Consider the following 19957-nt stretch of genomic DNA (forward strand, 5'->3'; position numbering starts at 1 on the left):
AGATAGCTGATGTTCTGAAAGAGCTGCAAAATCTGGACCCCTACAAATCAGCTGGGCTAGACAATCTGGACCCTCTCTTTCTAAAATTATCTGCCGAAATTGTAGCAACCCCTATTACTAGCCTGTTCAACCTCTCTTTCGTATCGTCTGAGATCCCCAAAGATTGGAAAGCTGCCGCGGGTCATCCCCCTCTTCAAAGGGGGAGACACTCTAGACCCAGACTACTACAGACCTATATCTATCCTACCCTGCCTTTCTAAGGTCTTCAAAAGCCAACTTAACAAACTGATCACGACCATTTCGAATCCCACCGTACCTTCTCCGCTATGCAATCTGGCTTTCGAGCTGGTCATGGGTGCGCCTCAGCCACGCTCAAGGTCCTAAACGATATCATAACCGCCATCGATAAGAGACAATACTGTGCAGCCGTATTCATTGACTTGGCCAAGGCTTTCGACTCTGTCAATCATCACATTTTTATCGGCAGACTCAACAGCCTTGGTTTCTCAAATGACTGCCTCGCCTGGTTCACCAACTACTTCTCTGATAGAGTTCAGTGTGTCAAATCGGAGGGCCTGTTGTCCGGACCTCTGGCAGTCTCTATGGGGGTGCCACAGGGTTCAATTCTCGGGCCGACTCTCTTCTCTGTATACATCAATGATGTCGCTCTTGCTGCTAGTGATTCTCTGATCCACCTCTATGCAGATGACACCATTCTGTATACTTCTGGCCCTTCTTTGGACACTGTGCTAACTAACCTCCAGACAAGCTTCAATGCCATACAACTATCCTTCCTTGGCCTCCAACTGCTCTTAAATGCAAGTAAAACAAAATGCATGCTCTTCAACCGATCGCTGCCCGCACCTGCCCGCCGGTCCAGCATCACTACTCTGGACGGTTCTGACCTAGAATATTTGGACAACTACAAATACCTAGGTATCTGGTTAGACTGTAAACTCTCCTTCCAGACCCACATTAAGCATCTCCAATCCAAAATTAAATCTAGAATCGGCTTCCTATTTCGCAACAAAGCATCCTTCACTCATGCTGCCAAACATACCCTCGTAAAACTGACTATCCTACCGATCCTCGACTTCGGCGATGTAATTTATAAAATAGCCTCCAACACTCTACTCAACAAATTGGATGCAGTCTATCACAGTGCCATCCATTTTGTCACCAAAGCCCCACATACTACCCACCAATGCGACCTGTACGCTCTCGTTTGCTGGCCCTCGCTTCATACTCGTCGCCAAACCCACTGGCTCCAGGTCATCTACAAGTCTCTGCTAGGTAAAGCCCAGCCTTATCTCAGTTCACTGGTCACCATAGCAGCACGCACTCCAGCAGGTATATTTCACTGCCAATTCCTCGTTTGGCCGCCTTTCCTTCCAGCTCTCTGCTGCCAATGACTGGAATGAACTGCAAAAATCACTGAAGCTGGAGACTCATATCTCCCTCACTAACTTCAAGCACCAGCTGTCAGAGCAGCTCACAGATCATTGCACCTGTACATAGCCCATCTGTAAATAGCCCATCCAACTACCTCATCCCCATACTGTATTTATTTATTTTTCTCCTTTGCACCCCAGTATCTCTACTTGCACATTCATCTTCTGCACATCTATCACTCCAGTGTTTAATTGCTATATCGTAATTACCTCGCCACTATGGCCTATTTTATTGCCTTACCTCCCTTATCTTACCTCATTTGCACACACTGTATATATACATTTTTCTACTGTATTATTGACTGTATGTTTGTTTATTCCATGTGTAACTGTGTTGTTGTATGTGTCGAACTGCTTTGCTTTATCTTGGCCAGGTCGCAGTTGTAAATGAGAACTGGTTCTCAACTAGCCTACCTGGTTAAATAAAGGTGAAAAAAAAAAGAAGTGAAATATAAACAACGCGGGCAGGTCTTCATTGCCAACGATAGCAAAGTAGGCATTGTGACGTAGAACAGTAAACTGGGAATAGAACGTTCTAAAGGCGAGTTGGTGCCACGGTGCTCAATAGAACTAATAGGAGCTGGCAGGGTGAAAAATGACTTCAAGACTATGGCAGGCAGCTGGGACATATGGTAATATTATGAAACTGGGCTCCACGGCGGATGCAATTAACTCGTTTTTATCAGAACAAAAACATTGTTAAAAATGTCATGTGTCCAGCCTACCACAGGTACATTCAGATCGACGTCGTAGGGGTTGGTGTTCAAAACATTGTTTGTTGTAAAAACTGCCTCCAATTATTGTGACAGCCTCGTACTGAACATATGCATTATGTTGATCGATTTTAGTATTTTGTGCCGTTCTGTCAGTCAAATTATCAAGCGCTCAACTAAAAGTACCACAATTCGCCTCCCGCCACTAGCATGCGCTAGCGTCGCGCGAATGTTGCCGGAAATAGAAACACAAATTGCATGTAACTCGCGGCGATCACTGACGTTCCAAGGCGAATAGTTAATTTTTATTATTTTTTAAATAATAATAATACAAAAATCAACTTACATTGCTACATCAAACATGTCTAGCAAACCAAACACAGGTATTAACAATACTCAAATATAAATTAAAATAAAATAATACAAAAAATAAACAATTTAAGTGCAATTATATTCACTCTGAAAATATCTTATTATAATGATTCATGAAGATGTTATTCTTGTTGTTATTCACTAGGATTAATGTTTTAATAAGATAATTAAATTCAATCAGAAAAATTGGTAATTTTGGTATAGAATTTTGGAATCTTTGTTTGTGTATAAAGTATTTGGCAACAAGAATAAAAAAATTAACAATAATTTCAGTGGTTTTGTTATCATTGCAATAGTAACGTATATCTTTTATGTTAAAAATATAGGCAGTGTTCATAATGGTAAATAAGTACTTTGCACGGTTTTCCCAAAATTCTGACACAAATTTAACACAAGTGAGACAGATTCTCACCTTATTTTTCACAGAAAACGCAGATATCATCAATAGCCACAAATATGGAAATCATAGAATTACATGGATATATCTTATGTTAAATTTTGAAGTGCACTTCCTTAACTTTGTTTGGTATACAGTATTTGTAAGGCCTTAACCATGCATTTTTCCAGACAATGTCAGGAATAAGCATGTTCCAGAAAAACTTTCCTCTCGGTGTAAGTTGGTTTTGTGAATGAAGAATTTGTCTTATATATTTATTACAACAATATCTCTCAAGTAAGCCCACGCCTTCCAATCTGAGTTCTGGATAAACTTTGATCAAGGCGAATAGTGTTTTTGCCACTAATGTCTGGTGGCGACTAGTTTGATCCAGTCTCCTGAACATGCGCAGTCGGTGTAAACAGGAAGAATCTGCGGAAACTAGGGCTAATCTAAAATACTAGTAGAGATATTCACAGGAACAAATATATACTTTATTAATCGTAAATGTATTTTTTTTGTTGCGCACAAGTATGTCAACAAATATGCAATATGACATAATATTATTCTAAATTAAGTATTTTTGCACAGCGGAAGGCAGCATTGCTAGCAACGTTAGCCAACGAGCAAGCTAACGTTACCTATTCATATTTTGACAGATTGGTAACTGAAGCTAGCTAACATCTAGCTGTCTTTTCGTTTTACTAGAAACTTGTTTGCGTGAATCTAATTTGGACGGACAAGTCGAACAATATTTGTTGTGTTCTGCGGCCTGTGAGCATATCCTCCAATTCCTCGCTATCACCGGAGTTTCAGATCAGATTCCCCTCTTGTTCAATTTTTTTTTCCTCTCAACCCTGTCTGGTGCTAGCTACGAGAACAGACCGTCTGTAGAAATGGTTCAGAAAGACACACCGGTGGTGGATACGTCTCAAGCGGAGACTGAAGCGAGCCCATGTTCGGGGCCATCTAAGGCTGGTTCCGAAGCATCTGGCCTCGTGGAAGAACCGATAAACATAGAGGTGGAGCTGTCGGGCCGCAGGAAATTCATCAGTGGAGTCGTGGAGGGTGAGCAGAACATATAACGTTATTGATAAATTACGTTGTTTTGTTATAGTTACTGTCTTTGTTTTTGATGCATACAGGATTTGCAGACTAGTCAAATGAGTGGCATACTCATTTGCTAGCCAGCTAACCATTACTTTTACAGCTGAGCTTGATACGTTTTAGAGAATAATTGTGATTATTCAGGACGTGTCATTAACTCTGTATTGTACTATTAACAATTGTTCAAGTTCGATGACCCATCTGTAGGAATTATGGATGTCGTTATGTTTAATCCGATCAGCATAGTTAAATGGATTCTGAAAAAGCTTGATGTAACATTAGCACCCTTGCCTGGTAACCCTCATTGAATTCTATGTGGGGCAGAAATGAGCGTTTGAATCAGGAAAGACTCCTCACAAGCATGTCAATGGCACACTCCCATAAAACTTGAGACGTCTGTGGCATTGTGTTGTGACAAAACAGCACACTTTAGAGTGGCCTTTTGTTGTCCCCACCTGTGTAGTAATCATGTTGTTTAATCAGCTTCTTCATACGCCACACCTGTCTGGTTGATGGATTATCTTGGCAAAGGATAAATGCTCACTTACAGGGATGTAAACACATTTGTTCACGTAATTTGAGACACATTTTTTGTGCATATAGAACATTTCAGGGATCTTTTATTTCAGCACATAAAACATGGGGCCAACACTTTACATGTTGCATTTATGTTTTTGTTGAGTATATAATTGTAAACTTTTCAAAGCGCCGGTAGTTACTTCAGATTTCTATCACCTGAATCATGTGCACTAGATACAAATACTTGCTGAGCTCGTGCACGTGTTTACATGGTTCTGCGCATGCTTCAGGTGAATGCATTACCAGCGCTTTGAAAAGTTGATGTTATAATACTTTCCTGTGGATATATTGTCTCACATTCCTACCGCCAAAAGGACCAGCGGCACTGTCTTCATGGCAAACGCGTGGCAGCTGAACCTACAAAGCCAGGGTAATAGATGGGGGTGGATGTCTGCAGACCTGAAATGTTTGCTATGTGTGTTAAAACTGACTGTTTGACTTTTTTTTTTCAACAGGCTTCTACGGCCGGCCATGGACAATGGAACAAAGGAAAGAGCTGTTCAGGAGGTAATGTAATGGTTGTGTACAGCAGGCTGGCGTATGGTGTTGACTAGTGCTCTATCATAATGGAATCAGTGAATGTACAGTAATTTTCAATGTCATTGGAAATGTGTTCAATGAACGTTGTCAATATGTTCTGTGATAAACAAAGCAAAACGTGTAACACAAAGCCTGTGTTAATCACAATATGTGTTGGGTTCCCCAGACAGCAGAAATGGGGCTTGAACACATACCTCTACGCTCCTAAAGATGACTACAAGCACAGGATGTTCTGGAGAGAGATGTACTCAGTAGAAGAAGCAGGTGAGCTTGTCTCATCATGGCCATGGGTTGAAATGATTCCTGTCACATATACCTACATATAAAAGTGCACAGGTGTTGCTGTTTGTGCTTGTTGTGATAGATTTATTTTCTGATGAATGAGCTTACTCTGAAATGCATCAGCATTAAAGGGATCTTGCGTGGGGTTTTGGGGTGGAATAAGCTAGCTACAACAACAATTCCAACAGAATACTACACGCTTTGTAGAGATTAATGGTCAAATACCAATCGGATTCATCTCATTGTTTATTTCAAGTTCATCTTTTTTTTAAGCCACAAAATCGAGCGCACGGCCATGCAATCTCCATTGACAAACATTAGCAGTAGAATGGCCTTACTGAAGAGCTCAGTGACTTTCAATGTGGCACCGTCATAGGATGCCACCTTTCTAACAAGTCAGTTTGTCAAATTTCTGCCCTGCTAAAGCTGCCCCGGTCAACTGTAAGTGCTGTTATTCTGAAGTGGAAACGTCTAAGGCTCGGCCGCAAAATGGTAGGCCACACAAGAAAGGGACCGCCAAGTGCAAAAGTGCTTAGGATGTAAAAATTGTCTGTCCTTGGTTGCAACACACACTACCGCGTTCCAAGCTGCCTCTGGAAGCAACATCAGCACAAGAACTGTTCGGGAGTTTCATGAAATGGGTTTTCATGGCCGAGCAGCCGCACACAAGCCTAAGATCACCAAGCGCAATGCTAAGCGTAGGCTGGAGGGGTGTAAAGCTCGCCGCCATTGGACTATGGAGCAGTGGAAACACGTTCTCTGGATTGATGAATCACGCTTCACCATTTGGCAGTCCGATGGGCTAATCTGGGTTTGGCGGATGCCAAGAGAGGGCCGCCCACCAAAACTCACTGACCAGGCAAGGAGGGCGTTAATCAGACCGGCAGCAAAGAGACCAAAGAAAACCCTGAAGGAGCTGCAAAGCTCCACAGTGGAGATTGCAGTATCTGTCCATAGGACCACTTTAAACCGTACACTCCACTGAAATGGGGTTCACGGAAGAGTGGCCAGAAAAAAGCCATTGCTTAAAGAAAAGAATAAGCGAACATGTTTGGTGTTCGCCAAAAGGCATGTGGGAGACTCCCCAAACATATGGAAGAAGGTACTCTGGTCAGATGAGACTAAAATTGGGCTTTTTGGCCATCAAGGAAAACGCTATGTCTGGCGCAAACCCAACACCTCTCATCACCCCGAGAACAACATCCCCACAGTGAAGCATGGTGGTGGCAGCATCATGCTGTGCGGATGTTTTTCATCGGCAGGGACTGGGAAACTGGTCAGAATTGAAGGAATGATGGATGGAGCTAAATACAGGGAAATTCTTGAGGGAAACCTGTTTCAGTCTTCCAGAGATTTGAGACTGGGATGGAGGTTCACCTTCCAGCAGGACAATGATCCTAAGTGTTGTTTAACACTTTTTTGGTTACTACAGGATTCCATATGTGTTATTTCATAGTAGAATGTAGAAAATAGTAAAAAATTAAGAAAAACCCTTGAATGAGTTGGCGTGTCAACTTTTGACTTGTATTGTGTGTGTGTGTGTGTGTGTGTATATATGTGTATATTTATCATTATATATAATTAGATTTTTTTGCTGATACGGAATTAAGAAAAACACAGGATATGATCAGATGATAAGTTGGCTTTATTCATAGTGCCAAAATATATTTTTCTACAACAACTGGAGGACTAGGTATGATGTTGGTCTTCACTGTCTTATGTGGACAATGGCTTCACTCCTGCTGATATTCACTCGTGTGTTCTTCTCTTGACGTCACTTTTCCGAACGCTTTCCATCACGACTTCGGTCAAATTCAGAGTAAATATTTCTCCCAAAATACAAATGTAATGTTATGTCATTTTGGGACTTTTAGTTGGATGAAACAAATCAGAATGTTTTTAACAGTAACCTAATTCTGCAATTTTCCCTTTAATTTTTAAAAAGGGAATTAAGTTGCCTCCTTGAACATTCTCAGAGCATTTCAGTTTTACATTTCTAGGTCTGAGCATCCCTTCAGCAATTCATAACATATTTTAAATATATATATATATAAACAAACTGTCTCACATATTTCACATCAATACAAAGTGTGTGTGAGTGAGTGGCACATTGAATAGTAAAATAAAAAAAGACATTGTTGTGAAATAGTATCTATAACAACTAATGCATCTCTCTCTCATAGAACAGCTGATTACCCTGATCAGTGCTGCAAAGGAGTATGGGATTGAGTTCATCTATGCCATCTCCCCGGGCCTCGACATCACCTTCTCCAACCAGAAAGAAGTGTCCACACTCAAAAGGAAACTCGACCAGGTAACACAAACTTTTTTTTACCCCTCCTTCCCTTTCAGACAATGCACTAAAACCACTGCTAATGTGCTGATTGAGATGTTAGGATTGGGTTGGAGGAGAACTGTCTTGCTAATGACGATCATCTTTCATCACGGTCAAGCACATAGGCCTATAGTCTTACATCCTTGACTGAGCACGTAGCCCCTCTAGTAATTGAATATGGTAGACTATGTTATAAACCTTCCAAGTTCCAGAAAGGGATGACAATTCCAGCCATATTGGTCAGGGAGAAATTCTAACCAGTTTAAATTGGAATGAAGGGCTGTAGAGGCATAATCATGATTTTACATATGCAGGAAAATAGAAGTAAGGCGTGATATTTCAGAAATTGTGTCATATAATTATGGTCAACCTAAAATATTGTCGTACTTTTATTTGTCACATGTGCCGAATACAACAGGTGTAGACCTTACCGTGAAATGCCTACTAACAAGTTCCTAACCAACAATGCAGTTCAAGAACCAGCGAGCTGAGATAAGGGGGGACTTTACCTAGCAGGGTCTTGTAGATGACCTGGAGCCAGTGGGTTTGGCGACGATTATGAAGCGAGGGCCAGCCAACGAGAGCGTACAGGTCGCAGTGGTGGGTAGTATATGGGGCTTTGGGGACAAACGGATGGCACTGTGATAGACTGCATCCAATTTATTGAGTAGGGTATTGGAGGCTATTTTGTAAATGACATCGCTGAAGTCGAGGATCGGTAGGATGGTCAGTTTTACAAGGGTATGTTTGGCAGCATGAGTGACGGGTGCTTTGTTGCGAAATAGGAAGCCAATTCTAGATGTAACTTTGGATTGGAGATGTTTGATGTGAGTCTGGAAGGAGAGTTTACAGTCTAGGACACCTAGGTATTTGTAGTTGTCCACATATTCTAAGTCAGAACCGTCCAGAGTAGTGATGTTGGACGGGCGGACAGTTGCAGGCAGCGATCGGTTGAAGAGCATGCATTTAGTTTTACTTGTATTTAAGAGCAATTGGAGGCCACGGAAGGAGAGTTGTATGGCATTAACTTCTAGTTCCTCCCAAACCCGGATCCGGGAGCACCCCCACCAGTAAAAAAGCTGACTAGCATAGCCTAGCATAGCGTCACAAGTAAATACTAGCATCTAAATATCATTAAATCACAAGTCCAAGACACCAGATGAAAGATACACTTCTTGTGAATCTAGCCACCATTTCTGATTTTTAAAATGTTTTACAGGGAAGACACAATATGTAAATCTATTAGCTAACCACGTTAGCAAAAGACACAATTTTTCTTACTCCACCATTTTTTCACTCCATCAGTAGCTATCACCAATTCGACCAAATAAAGATATAAATAGCCACTAACCAAGAAAAAACTTCATCAGATGACAGTCTGATAACATATTTATTGTATAGCATATGTTTTGTTAGAAAAATTTGCATATTTCAGGTATAAATCATAGTTTACATTTCAGCTACAATCAGAAATTGCACCGAAAGCAGCCATAATATTTAGACACCAACGTCAAATACCTAATTACTCATCATAAAACATTTCTTAAAAATACACAGCGTACAGCAATTGAAAGACACAGATCTTGTGATTCCAGACAATATTTCAGATTTTCTAAGTGTTTTACAGCGAAAACACAATATATCGTTATATTAGCATACCACATGAGCTAACATCACCCCAGCATTGATTCAAGGCAAAAAGAGCGATAACGTTATCACCACCAAAATATATAAATTTTTTCACTAACCTTCTCAGAATTCTTCAGATGACAGTCCTGTAACATCATATTACACAATCCATATAGAGTTTGTTCGAAAATGTGCATATTTAGCGGCACAAATCGTACTTATAAAATGAAAATAGTGTCCAACTACTCAAGCAATCTGTCCGGCGCCATCTTGGAAAGACACCTATTTTTATCGAAAACTATTCATAAACTTGACTAAAAAAATACAGGTTGGACAGCAATTGAAAGACAAATTAGTTCTTAATGCAATCGCTGAATTACATTTTTAAAATTAACCTTACTGCGCAATACAGGGTGCGCTAAAGCGAAGCTACCCAAAAATTAATGGCCGCTTATGCATTTAACATTTTTCAACAGAACAACGATTTATCAGCATAAATAGTTCTTACTTTTAGATGAACTCGCATCAGAATCTTGGGAAAGGTGTCCTTTGTCCAGAACAATCGTCTTTTGGTCGAAAGATGTCCTCTTGTCCTGTCGAAATGGCCACTAACGTTCGGCATGTACCGGAAAAGTGTCCAACTCTTGAAAGTGCGTCACAAAGAAATGCCAGAAAATCGCAATAAACTGATATAAATTGCTATAAATCGGTTTAAATTAACTACCTTATGATGTCTTTAACACCTATAACGAATAAAAACATGACCGGGGGTATAGAACTGGCTAAACCAAAGCTTGGAAGGAGGCCAGTCCGACGTCCATTCTGCGTCGAGCGCAAGGCTGAAAAGAAAGGTACTTCCGCTCCAGGGTCTAATATAAGGTCCCAGATTGCGCAATCGACTCCATTCAAATTGTCACCACTTACTGACATCTAGAGGAAGGCGTAGGCAGTGTTTGTAGCCCCACAGCGTTCACAGGGACTTATAAACTGACCTGGGAACAGAGGCCGAGATTTCTGAAATCTCACTCCCTGGCAGGAAAAGTGCTGCAGAATGAGTTCTGTTTCACTCAGAGACATAATTCAAACGGTTTTAGAAACTAGAGAGTGTTTTCTATCCAATAGTAATAATAATATGCATATTGTACGAGCAAGAATTGAGTACGAGGCAGTTTAATTTGGAGATCAATTTTCACAAAGTCGAAACAGCACCCCCTATACTCTCAAGAGGTTAAAGCTCGTCTGGAGGTTAGTTAGCACAGTGTCCAAAGAAGGGCCAGAAGTATACAGAATGGTGTCGTCTGCGTAGAGGTGGATCAGAGACTCACCAGCAGCAAGATCATTGATGTATACAGAGAAGAGAGTCGGTCCAAGAATTGAACCCTGTGGCACCCCCATAGAGACTGTCAGAGGCCCGGACAACAGGCCCTCCGATTTGACACACTGAACTCTATCAGAGAAGTAGTTGGTGAACCAGGCGAGGCAATCATTTGAGAAACCAAGGCTATCGAGTCTGCCGATGAGGATGTGGTGATTGACAGAGTCGAAAGCCTTGGCCAGGTCAATGAATACGGCTGCACAGTATTGTTTCTGAGCGTGGCTGAGGTGCACCCATGACCAGCTCTGAAACCAGATTGCATAGCGGAGAAGGTATGGTGGGATTCGAAATGGTCGGTAATCTGTTTGTTGACTTGTCTTTCAAAGACCTTAGAAAGGCAGGGTAGGATAGATAGAGGTCTATAGCAGTTTGGGTCAAGAGTTTCCCCCCCTTTTGAAGAGGGGGATGACCGCAGCTGCTTTCCAATCTTTGGGAATCTCAGACGACACGAAAGAGAGGTTGAACAGGCTAGTAATAGGGGTTGCAACAATTTCGGCAGATAATTTTAGAAAGAAAGGGTCCAGATTGTCTAGCCCAGCTGATTTGTAGGGGTCCAGATTTTGCAGCTCTTTCAGAACATCAGCTGCAGTGCTGTTGACCGGGTTAGGGGTAGCCAGGTGGAAAGCATGGCCAGCCGTAGAAAAATGTTTATTGAAATTCTCAATTATAGTGGATTTATCGGTGGTGACAGTGTTTCCTATCCTCAGTGCAGTGGGCAGCTGGGAGGAGGTGTTCTTATTCTCCATGGACTTTACAGTGCCCCAGAACTTTTTTGAGTTTGTGTTGCAGGAAGCAAATTTCTGCTTGAAAAAGCTAGCGTTGTCTTTTCTAACTGCCTGTGTATATTGGTTTCTAGCTTCCCTGAAAAGTTGCATATCACGGGGGCTGTTCGATGCTAATGCAGAACGCCATAGGATGTTTTTGTGTTGGTTAAGGGCAGTCAGGTCTGGAGAGAACCAAGGGATATATCTGTTTCTGGTTCTAAATGTCTTGAATGGGGCATGCTTATTATTTAAGATGGTGAGGAAGGCATTTAAAAAATAAAAATAACCAGGCATCCTCTACTGATGGGATGAGATCAATATCCTTCCAGGATACCCCGGCCAGGTCGATTAGAAAGGCCTGCTCGCTGAAGTGTTTCAGGGAGCGTTTGACAGTGATGAGTGGAGGTCGTTTGACTGCTGACCCATTACAGATGCAGGCAATGAGGTAGTGATCGCTGAGATCTTGGTTGAAAACAGCAGAGGTGTATTTAGAGGGCAAGTTGGTTAGGATGATATCTATGAGGGTGCCCGTGTTTACGGCTTTGGGGTGGTACCTGGTAGGTTCATTGATCATTTGTGTGAGATTGAGGGCATCAAGCTTAGATTGTAGGATGGCTGGGGTGTTAAGCATGTTCCAGTTTAGGTCGCCTAGCAGCACGAGCTCTGAAGATAGATGGGGAGCAATCAGTTCACATAGATGCTATGCATAGATAATAAATGCATATGCACAGATAATAAACAGAGAGTAGTAGCAGTGTAAAAGCAAAGGGGGGGGTCCAATATAAATAGTCCGGGTGGCCGTTTGATTAATTGTTCAGCAGTCTTATAGCTATATATGTCCTGGATGGCAGGAAGCGTGGCCCCAGTGATGTATGGCCGTACGCGCTACCCTCTGTAGTGCCTTACTGTCGGATGCCAAGCAGTTGCCATACCAGGCGGTGATGCAACCGGTCGGGATGCTCTTGATGGTGCAGCTGTATAACTTTTTGAGGATCTGGGGACCCATGCCAAATCTTTTCAGTCTCCTGAGGGGGAAAAGCTGTTGTCGTGCCCTCTTCACGACTGTCTTGGTGTGTTTGGACCATGATAGTTTGTTGGGGATGTGGACACCAAGGAACTTATCTCTCGACCCACTCCTACAGCCCCGTCGATGTTATTGGGAGTCAGTTCGACCCTCCTTTTCCTGTAGTCCACGATCATCTCCTTTGTCTTGCTCGCATTGAGGGAGAGGTTGTTGTCCTGGCACCACACTGTCAGGTCTCTGACCTCCTTCCTATAGGCTGTCTCATAGTTGTCGGTGATCAGGCCTACCACTGTTGTCGTCAGCAAACTTAATGATGGTGTTGGAGTCGTGCTTAGCCACGGAGTTGTGGGTGAGCAGGGAGTGCAGGAGGGGACTAAGCACGCACCCCTGAGGGGCCCCGGTTTTGAGGATTAGCGTGGCAGATGTGTTGTTGCCTACCCTTACCACCTGGGGGCGGCCCGTCAGGAAGTCCAGGATCCAGTTGCAGAGGGAGGTGTTTAGTCCCAGGGTCCTTAGCTTAGTGATGAGCTTTGTGGGTGCTATGGTGTTGAATGCTGAGCTGTGGTCAATGAACAGCATTCTCACATAGGTGTTTTATTTTTGTCCAGGTGAGAAAGGGGAGTGTGGAGTGTGATTGAGATTGCATCATCTGTGGATCTGTTGGGGCGGTATGCGAATTGGAGTGGGTCTAGGGTTTCTGGGATGATGGTATTGATGTGAGCCATGACCAGCCCAAGCATTTCATGGCTACCGACGTGAGTGCTGCTGGGCGGTAATCATTCTGGCAGGTTACCTTCGCATTCTTGGCCACAGGGACTATGGTGGTCTGCTTGAAACATCTAGGTTTACAGACTCGGTCAGGGAGCAGTTGAAAATATCAGTGAAGGCACTTGCCAGTTGGTCTGCGCATGTTCTGAGTACACTCCCTGGTAATCCGTCTGGTCCGCGGCCTTGTGAAACCTAGCCAGTTCTATAATATCTGTGTGGTCGTTCAGCCATGACTCGGTGAAACATAAGATCTTACAGTTTTTAATGTCCCGTTTGTAGGATAGTCACGACTATAGATCATTGAGGTTGTTTTCCAGTGATTGCACGTTGGCCAATAGAACCGAAGGTAATGGCGATTTACTCACTCGCCTACGAATCCTAACAAGGCACCCCGACCTTCTCCCTCTGTATCTCCGCATTTTCTTCCCGCTAATGATTGGGTTTTGGGCCTGGTCTCCGGAAAGCAGTATATCCTTCGCGTAGGACTCAGCAACTTTATGTACAAAATAAGTTACAAACAATGTGGAAAAAACGAAACAAAATAGAAAAGTTGGTTAGGAGCCTGTAAAACAGCAGCCTGCGGTGTAATATATAATTATCAATACAGGTTTTATAGCACATTTTCTCTATATATTGCCACTAAAATATGTAAACCGATCATAAATGTCTACATTTGTGTTTTCTTGGAAAGCGGTGAGTGCTTTTTATATGATACAATGTCAGTACTTGTTGCAAATTTACAACTTGTAAAAGTCCTATCATCAACTGATTTTGTCCAGTTTTTGGTTTGTTTGAGTGGAATGTTAGCATATTGGCAGTTAATTTGAATTTTTGGGGGAATTATTTCTGTAGGACTGACTGGCTAGCTAGCTAACAAACATACAGTGCAAATACATTCATTATTTTACACTATCTTATCACTGAACTGGCAAACCATGATTGACCCACTCCTTAACCAAAATGGCTGACCATTATATCATCATACGGTTCATGTCCATTCTAATTCCTAATTCTATGACCTCTACATCCTTGACTGTCTGCACTTACTCATTTACTGGAGTCTTAACACATCGTCTCATAATTAATACTCTCGCTCAGGTGACTCACTTTGGCTGCAAGTCATTTGCCTTACTGTTTGACGACATTGACCACAACATGTGCCCCGCCGACAAGGAAGTGTTCAGCTCCTTCGCCCATGCCCAGGTGTCCATCACCAATGAGATCTTTCAGTACCTGGGAGAGCCTGAGACCTTTCTCTTCTGCCCCACAGGTAACATACATACATACATACATACATACAATACATACATACATACATACATACATACATACACATGTTTTGCAATCGAAAACAAAAACAAGCATTTCTTAGTTTATATAGTATCTCCCGGTTTCCCTCCTTTTCGGGATGGCTTCTTCGGTTTCGTGCCGACTGAACACGACCCTGGATAACCTGTATCTGTGTATCGACGTGCCCTGTATTTATGTATGTAACTGAAATTTGGTCCGGATTCATAGTTGACGGAAGATATAGATTCTATGTGTGTTTTTCTTTGTGTTTTACTAAACCAGAGTACTGTGGAACATTCTGCTACCCCAATGTTGCCCAGTCCCCCTACCTGCACACAGTAGGAGAGAAGCTGCTGCCTGGTATTGAAGTGCTGTGGACAGGTACAGTAGATCGGAACAAATTCAAATTACACATGTTTTGGCACTCACTTGTCAACCTTAAACACTTAACAGACCTTGTAACATACTTAATAACTTTTATGACTCCTAGATATATCTGAAATTATGTTTCCAGGTCCTAAGGTGGTATCGAAAGACATCACAGTGGAATCAATAGAGGAGGTCTCTAAGATCCTGAAGAGAGCTCCGGTAATCTGGGACAACATCCATGCCAACGACTACGACCAGAAGCGTCTGTTCCTGGGGCCGTACAAGGGGCGCTCCACGGAGCTCATCCCCCGCCTAAAAGGGGTTCTCACCAACCCCAACTGTGAGTTCGAGTCCAACTTCGTAGCCATCCACACCCTGGCCACCTGGTACAAGTCCAACATGAACGGAGTGCGCAAGGATGTCGCCATGAGTAAGTCTGATTTAGACTTTCGTTTTAATCCCACAATTGAATTAATTTGTCAGTTCTGGCACTTTCGGGTACAGTGAAATTAGTCTGACTGGGATGGACTTTATTTATTTATTCACTTTAATAGGTGTATTTTGTTCAGCGACATTATGTTCTGCAATCTGCCAGATTTAACCTAAAAGGCAAATGTCTTAACGCAGGGTTGTACAGCTTTAGTCCTCAAGGACTGCTGTGTGTGTTGGTATTTATTGTTGTCCTGAACTGGTGTGTTATTGCCAATTAGTGACAATAATTGATTAATGAAGCTCCACAGAGAAACCAAGAGTAGCAGGACAGCAGTAACCCTTGTAGTCACCCCTGTCTTAAAGGTGTATGGTCTTTAGCACTGTTATGCATTGTTAATCCACGTGTCTATTTGGAGGCCAAGTGAATGCTTGTTTTGGTGTTTATAGAGTAGAGTAGGGTCACTGACAGTGTCACGCGAGGTACACACAATGGCTGCCCCCCAAAGTCTCATGTCTGTAGGTGTTTTAGAGTGACACAAAAATATATGTTCTCGAAAGAGCACAGCATTCTGTCCATTCAGATTACATGGCTTTCAGTTCCATCCAGTCACATGAGTGATGTCTCCAATAGAGGAAGGGAAGGAGGCACTTTTGCAGTATTCAAACAGGCCTGTACATTACACCTTGTTATGGTATCTGTATTTATCCCCGTCCTTCCTTCCCCTTCTCTCCCTTCCTTCCTCCCTCTCTCAGCGGATGGAGAGGACAGTACTGTGTCTATCCAGATCAAGCTGGAAAATGAGGGCAGTGATGAGGAGTTGGAGACAGACATGTTGTACAGCCCTCAGCTGGCCCTGAAACTGGCCCTCACAGAGTGGCTGGGGGAGTTTTTAGTGCCTCACCAGTACAACAGTAAGCACCGTGACCTACCTATCATCTCGCGTATAACACCCGTGTATGTATTTCTGTTGCCTTACTTCATACTGTATCATTTGGAGCAGTGGTAAATGTCTCTCAAATCCACCACTGAATTTTAAAAACACTTGTCAATCATCCATTAAAGCTAGACATTATATATTTTTCTAGTATGTTGATATTTGTTATTAAAGCCTTTATATATTTGTCGTGTATAGCATGTTGACATTTTCTCTGTTCTTGTCTCCTCTCCAGGTCGCCAGGTACCCCATAGCGGAGCTAAGAGTTCAGCTATTAACGTGTCATCACTAGGCGCCTCCTCCCTCTGCGCTGGTACTACAGTGTTCCAGCAGCCCATCATGGCCCCCACAGGTGCCCCCGACCCCAACAATCACCCCATGGCCAAGAGTCTGCAACAACAAGAGGTGGGGGAGGTAGTTACTGATTTAACTTAGATCATTTTAATATTAGATAGATATTAGATAGATAGAACATGAAGTATGCAATGCACATCCAATGGCTTTGAGTTCATTTCCCTTGTTTGTCTGTGTTGTCACTGAAGTCTCACATTAGTCTACAAAAAAACTGATTTTCATTACAACTGATGACAACAAACACGGAATAGAATGAAAAGATCCCCGCGGGATCACGAAGATGGTGAGGCGATAACTTGTTTTCTGGACGTTTCTGTTGTTCAGGTGGATGTTGAGAAGAAGGAGTCTGACGAAGAGCCCATGGAGATGGTTGTGGAGAAACCGTATGAGACGGACCCAGAGCCAGACCCTGTAGCCGAGGCTGAAACTGAGACCAAGAACAGCCTGGTCCTTTTAGACAAGATGGTGGAGGAGCTGAAGCCCATGGACACAGACAGGGAGGTCCTAGTTCCCGAGTCCAAGTCTCCAGAGGAGGACATTGACATGGCCCCCATGCAGACAGACGAACAGCTCAAACAGGTAAGACGTTTGTGTGTGTGTGTCAGACCTGGGTTCGTATACATGTGTATTTAATTGATTGTTTGTTATTTAAATTCTTATGTTCTGTGTATTTGAGTATTTTCAATTATTTATTTTCAAATAATGTGGCCCTAATCAACTACTTCTATTGGAATTTGAAAAGTATTTAAGTGTTTTCAAAACAATTCCTATAAATAGTCTGTTTATTTCCAAATACATTATGGGAGTAGTGTTGTCACGACACCAACATTTTACTATTGATACCACGGAGGGGGGGGGGAAACCGTTTTCTAAACGTTCTGCGCATGTGCTATGCAAAAACCTGTCACTGAAATTCACACTTCTACTCAATTCAACACATTTTAATTCAACTTCACATTGTATATAGTATAATGCTGCGTATAATGGCGTATTTGCTCATATTTGCAAAGGACTACCTGTGATTTGGCTGGAGGAAGGGATATACAGTGCCTTCGGAAAGTATTCAGACCTCTTGACTTTTCCCACATTTTATTAGGTTACATACAGCCTTACTCTAAAATTGATTACATTGTTTTTTCCCCCTCATCAATCTACACACAATATACATGTTTGCTCATTTAAAAAAAAAAATATCACATTTACATAAGTATTCAGACCCTTTACTCAGTATTTTGTTGAAGCACCTTTAGCAGCGATTACAGCCTCGAGTCTTCTTGGTTATGACAGTACAAGCTTGGCACACCTGTATTTGGGGAGTTTATCCCATTCTTCTCTGCAGATCCTCTCAAGCTCTGTCAGGTTGGATGAGGACTGTCGCTGCACAGGTATTTTCAGGTGTCCAGAGATGTTTGATCGGGTTCAAGTCTGGGCTCTGGCTGGGCCACTCAAGGACATTGAGACTTGTCCCGAAACCACTCCTACATTGTCTTGGTTGTGTGCTTAGGGTTGTTGTCCTGTTGGAAGGTAAACGTTCACCCCCAGTCTGAGATCATGAGTGCTCTGTAGCAGGTTTTCATTAAGGATCTCTCTGTACTTTGCTCTGTTCCTCTTTGCCTCGATCCTGACTAGTATCCCAGTTCCTGCTGCTGGAAAACATCCCCACATGATACTGCCACCACCATGGTGCCAGGTTTCCTCCAGACGTGACGCTTGGCATTCAGGCTAAAGAGTTTAATCTTGGTTTCATCAGACCAGAGAATCTTGTTTCTCATTGTCTGAGAGTCCAAGCGGGCTGTCATGTGCCTTTGGTACTGAGGAGTTGCTTCCGCATGGCCACTCTACCATAAAGGCCTGATTGGTGGAGTGCTGCAGATATTGCTTCTGGATGGTTCTCCAATCTCTACAGAGGAACTCTAGAGCTCTGTCAGTGACCATCGGGTTCTTGGTCACCTCCCTGACCAAGACCCTTATCCCCCGATTGTTCAGTTTGGCCGGGCGGCCAGCTCTAGGAAGAGTCTTGGTGGTTCCAAACGTCTTCCATTTAAGAATGATGGAGGCCACTGTGTTCTTGGGGACCTTCAATGCTGCAGAAATGTTTTGGTAACCTTCCTCAGATCTGTGGCTCAACACAATCATGTCTCGGGGCTCTACGGACAATTCCTTCGACCTCATGGCTTGGTTTTTGGTCTGACATGCACTGTCAACTGTAGGATCTTATATAGACAGGTGTGTGCCTTTCCAAATCATGTCCAATCAATTGAATTTACCACAGGTGGACTCTAATCAAGTTGTAGAAACATCTCAAGGATGATCAATGGAAACAGGATGCACCTGTCCTCAATTTCATGTCTCATTGCAAAGTGTCTGAATACTTATGCAAATAAGGTATTTCTGTATTTTTTTTAAATAATTAGCAAACATTTCTAAAAACCTGTTTTCATTTTGTGTGTAGATTGCTGAGGATTTTTTTTAAATATTTTTTTTTAATAAGGCTGTAAACGAACAAAATGTGGAAATAGTCAATCAGTCTAAATACTTTCCGAGGGCACTGTACATACAAATGTCTTTGAAGGTAATTGAAATACCCCAAATTGTATTTGAACCCAGGTCTTGTGTGTGTGTGTCCGTCAATTACATACAAAGCTACTCAGATTATCCAAAGTGACTTACAATTAAATTATGTATGTTTAAACAATTACATTTGTTTGTCTTTCAGGATGTTTTTGTGCTTGGTCCCAATGAGAAGGTATTGTACACTGCAGAGTCTCTTTCTTTGGAGGACCTGACCCTGCTGGCTGAGCTCTTCTACCTGCCCTATGAGTACGGACCCAAGGCCCTGCACATGCTCAAGGAGTTCAATTGGCTACGGGCTAACTGCAGCACCGTCGGTGTCGACTGCAAGGACAAGGAGCCAGAGAAGGTAGGTTGGGGGGGGTACTTAGTCAGTTCCACAACTGAATCCATTCAACCCGAAATGTGTCTTCCGCATTTAACTCATAAAAGTCTTAAGCCATGTCTAAGCCGAGGGAGGGAGGGGTTCTACTAAGCTATATGGAATTGTTTTAAGAGTGTCATACCAAGGATCGTTTTGCTGTTTGATTTTGAATTTTAAGACCCCTTGAAGTATCAATATATATATATTTTTTTTAATGTAAATTATTTTTGGCCTTCTATTAGCCAGTACAAACGCATTGAATAACAGATTTGCTACATAGAAAAACAATTAGTACGAGTTTGAAGTGTCTGTTCTATATCTGAGAGA

The 19957-nt window shown here is 42.5% G+C and overlaps 1 protein-coding gene across 2 annotated transcripts in view; it reads left to right on the forward strand.

The window, feature by feature from the left end:
• The first annotated feature begins 3324 nt into the window (after positions 1-3324).
• The window catches only part of LOC120017500 (protein O-GlcNAcase-like), a 31691-nt gene continuing 15058 nt past the window's right edge, over positions 3325-19957 (forward strand). The window contains exons 1-11 of one of the 2 annotated variants that reach the window (XM_038960289.1): positions 3325-3980; positions 5054-5105; positions 5305-5402; positions 7604-7734; positions 14414-14585; positions 14888-14986; positions 15120-15404; positions 16160-16318; positions 16577-16746; positions 17020-17274; positions 19412-19615. In XM_038960289.1, coding sequence (XP_038816217.1) covers positions 3809-3980; positions 5054-5105; positions 5305-5402; positions 7604-7734; positions 14414-14585; positions 14888-14986; positions 15120-15404; positions 16160-16318; positions 16577-16746; positions 17020-17274; positions 19412-19615 — 1797 coding nt within the window. In that variant the 5' untranslated portion in view covers positions 3325-3808. Of the gene's footprint in view, positions 3981-5053; positions 5106-5304; positions 5403-7603; positions 7735-14413; positions 14586-14887; positions 14987-15119; positions 15405-16159; positions 16319-16576; positions 16747-17019; positions 17275-19411; positions 19616-19957 lie in introns of those variants that run through there. The other variant, XM_038960290.1, reaches the window with a different exon arrangement.

The sequence above is a fragment of the Salvelinus namaycush genome, chromosome 22 (assembly GCF_016432855.1).
Source record: "Salvelinus namaycush isolate Seneca chromosome 22, SaNama_1.0, whole genome shotgun sequence".
Classification (NCBI taxonomy): domain Eukaryota; kingdom Metazoa; phylum Chordata; class Actinopteri; order Salmoniformes; family Salmonidae; genus Salvelinus; species Salvelinus namaycush.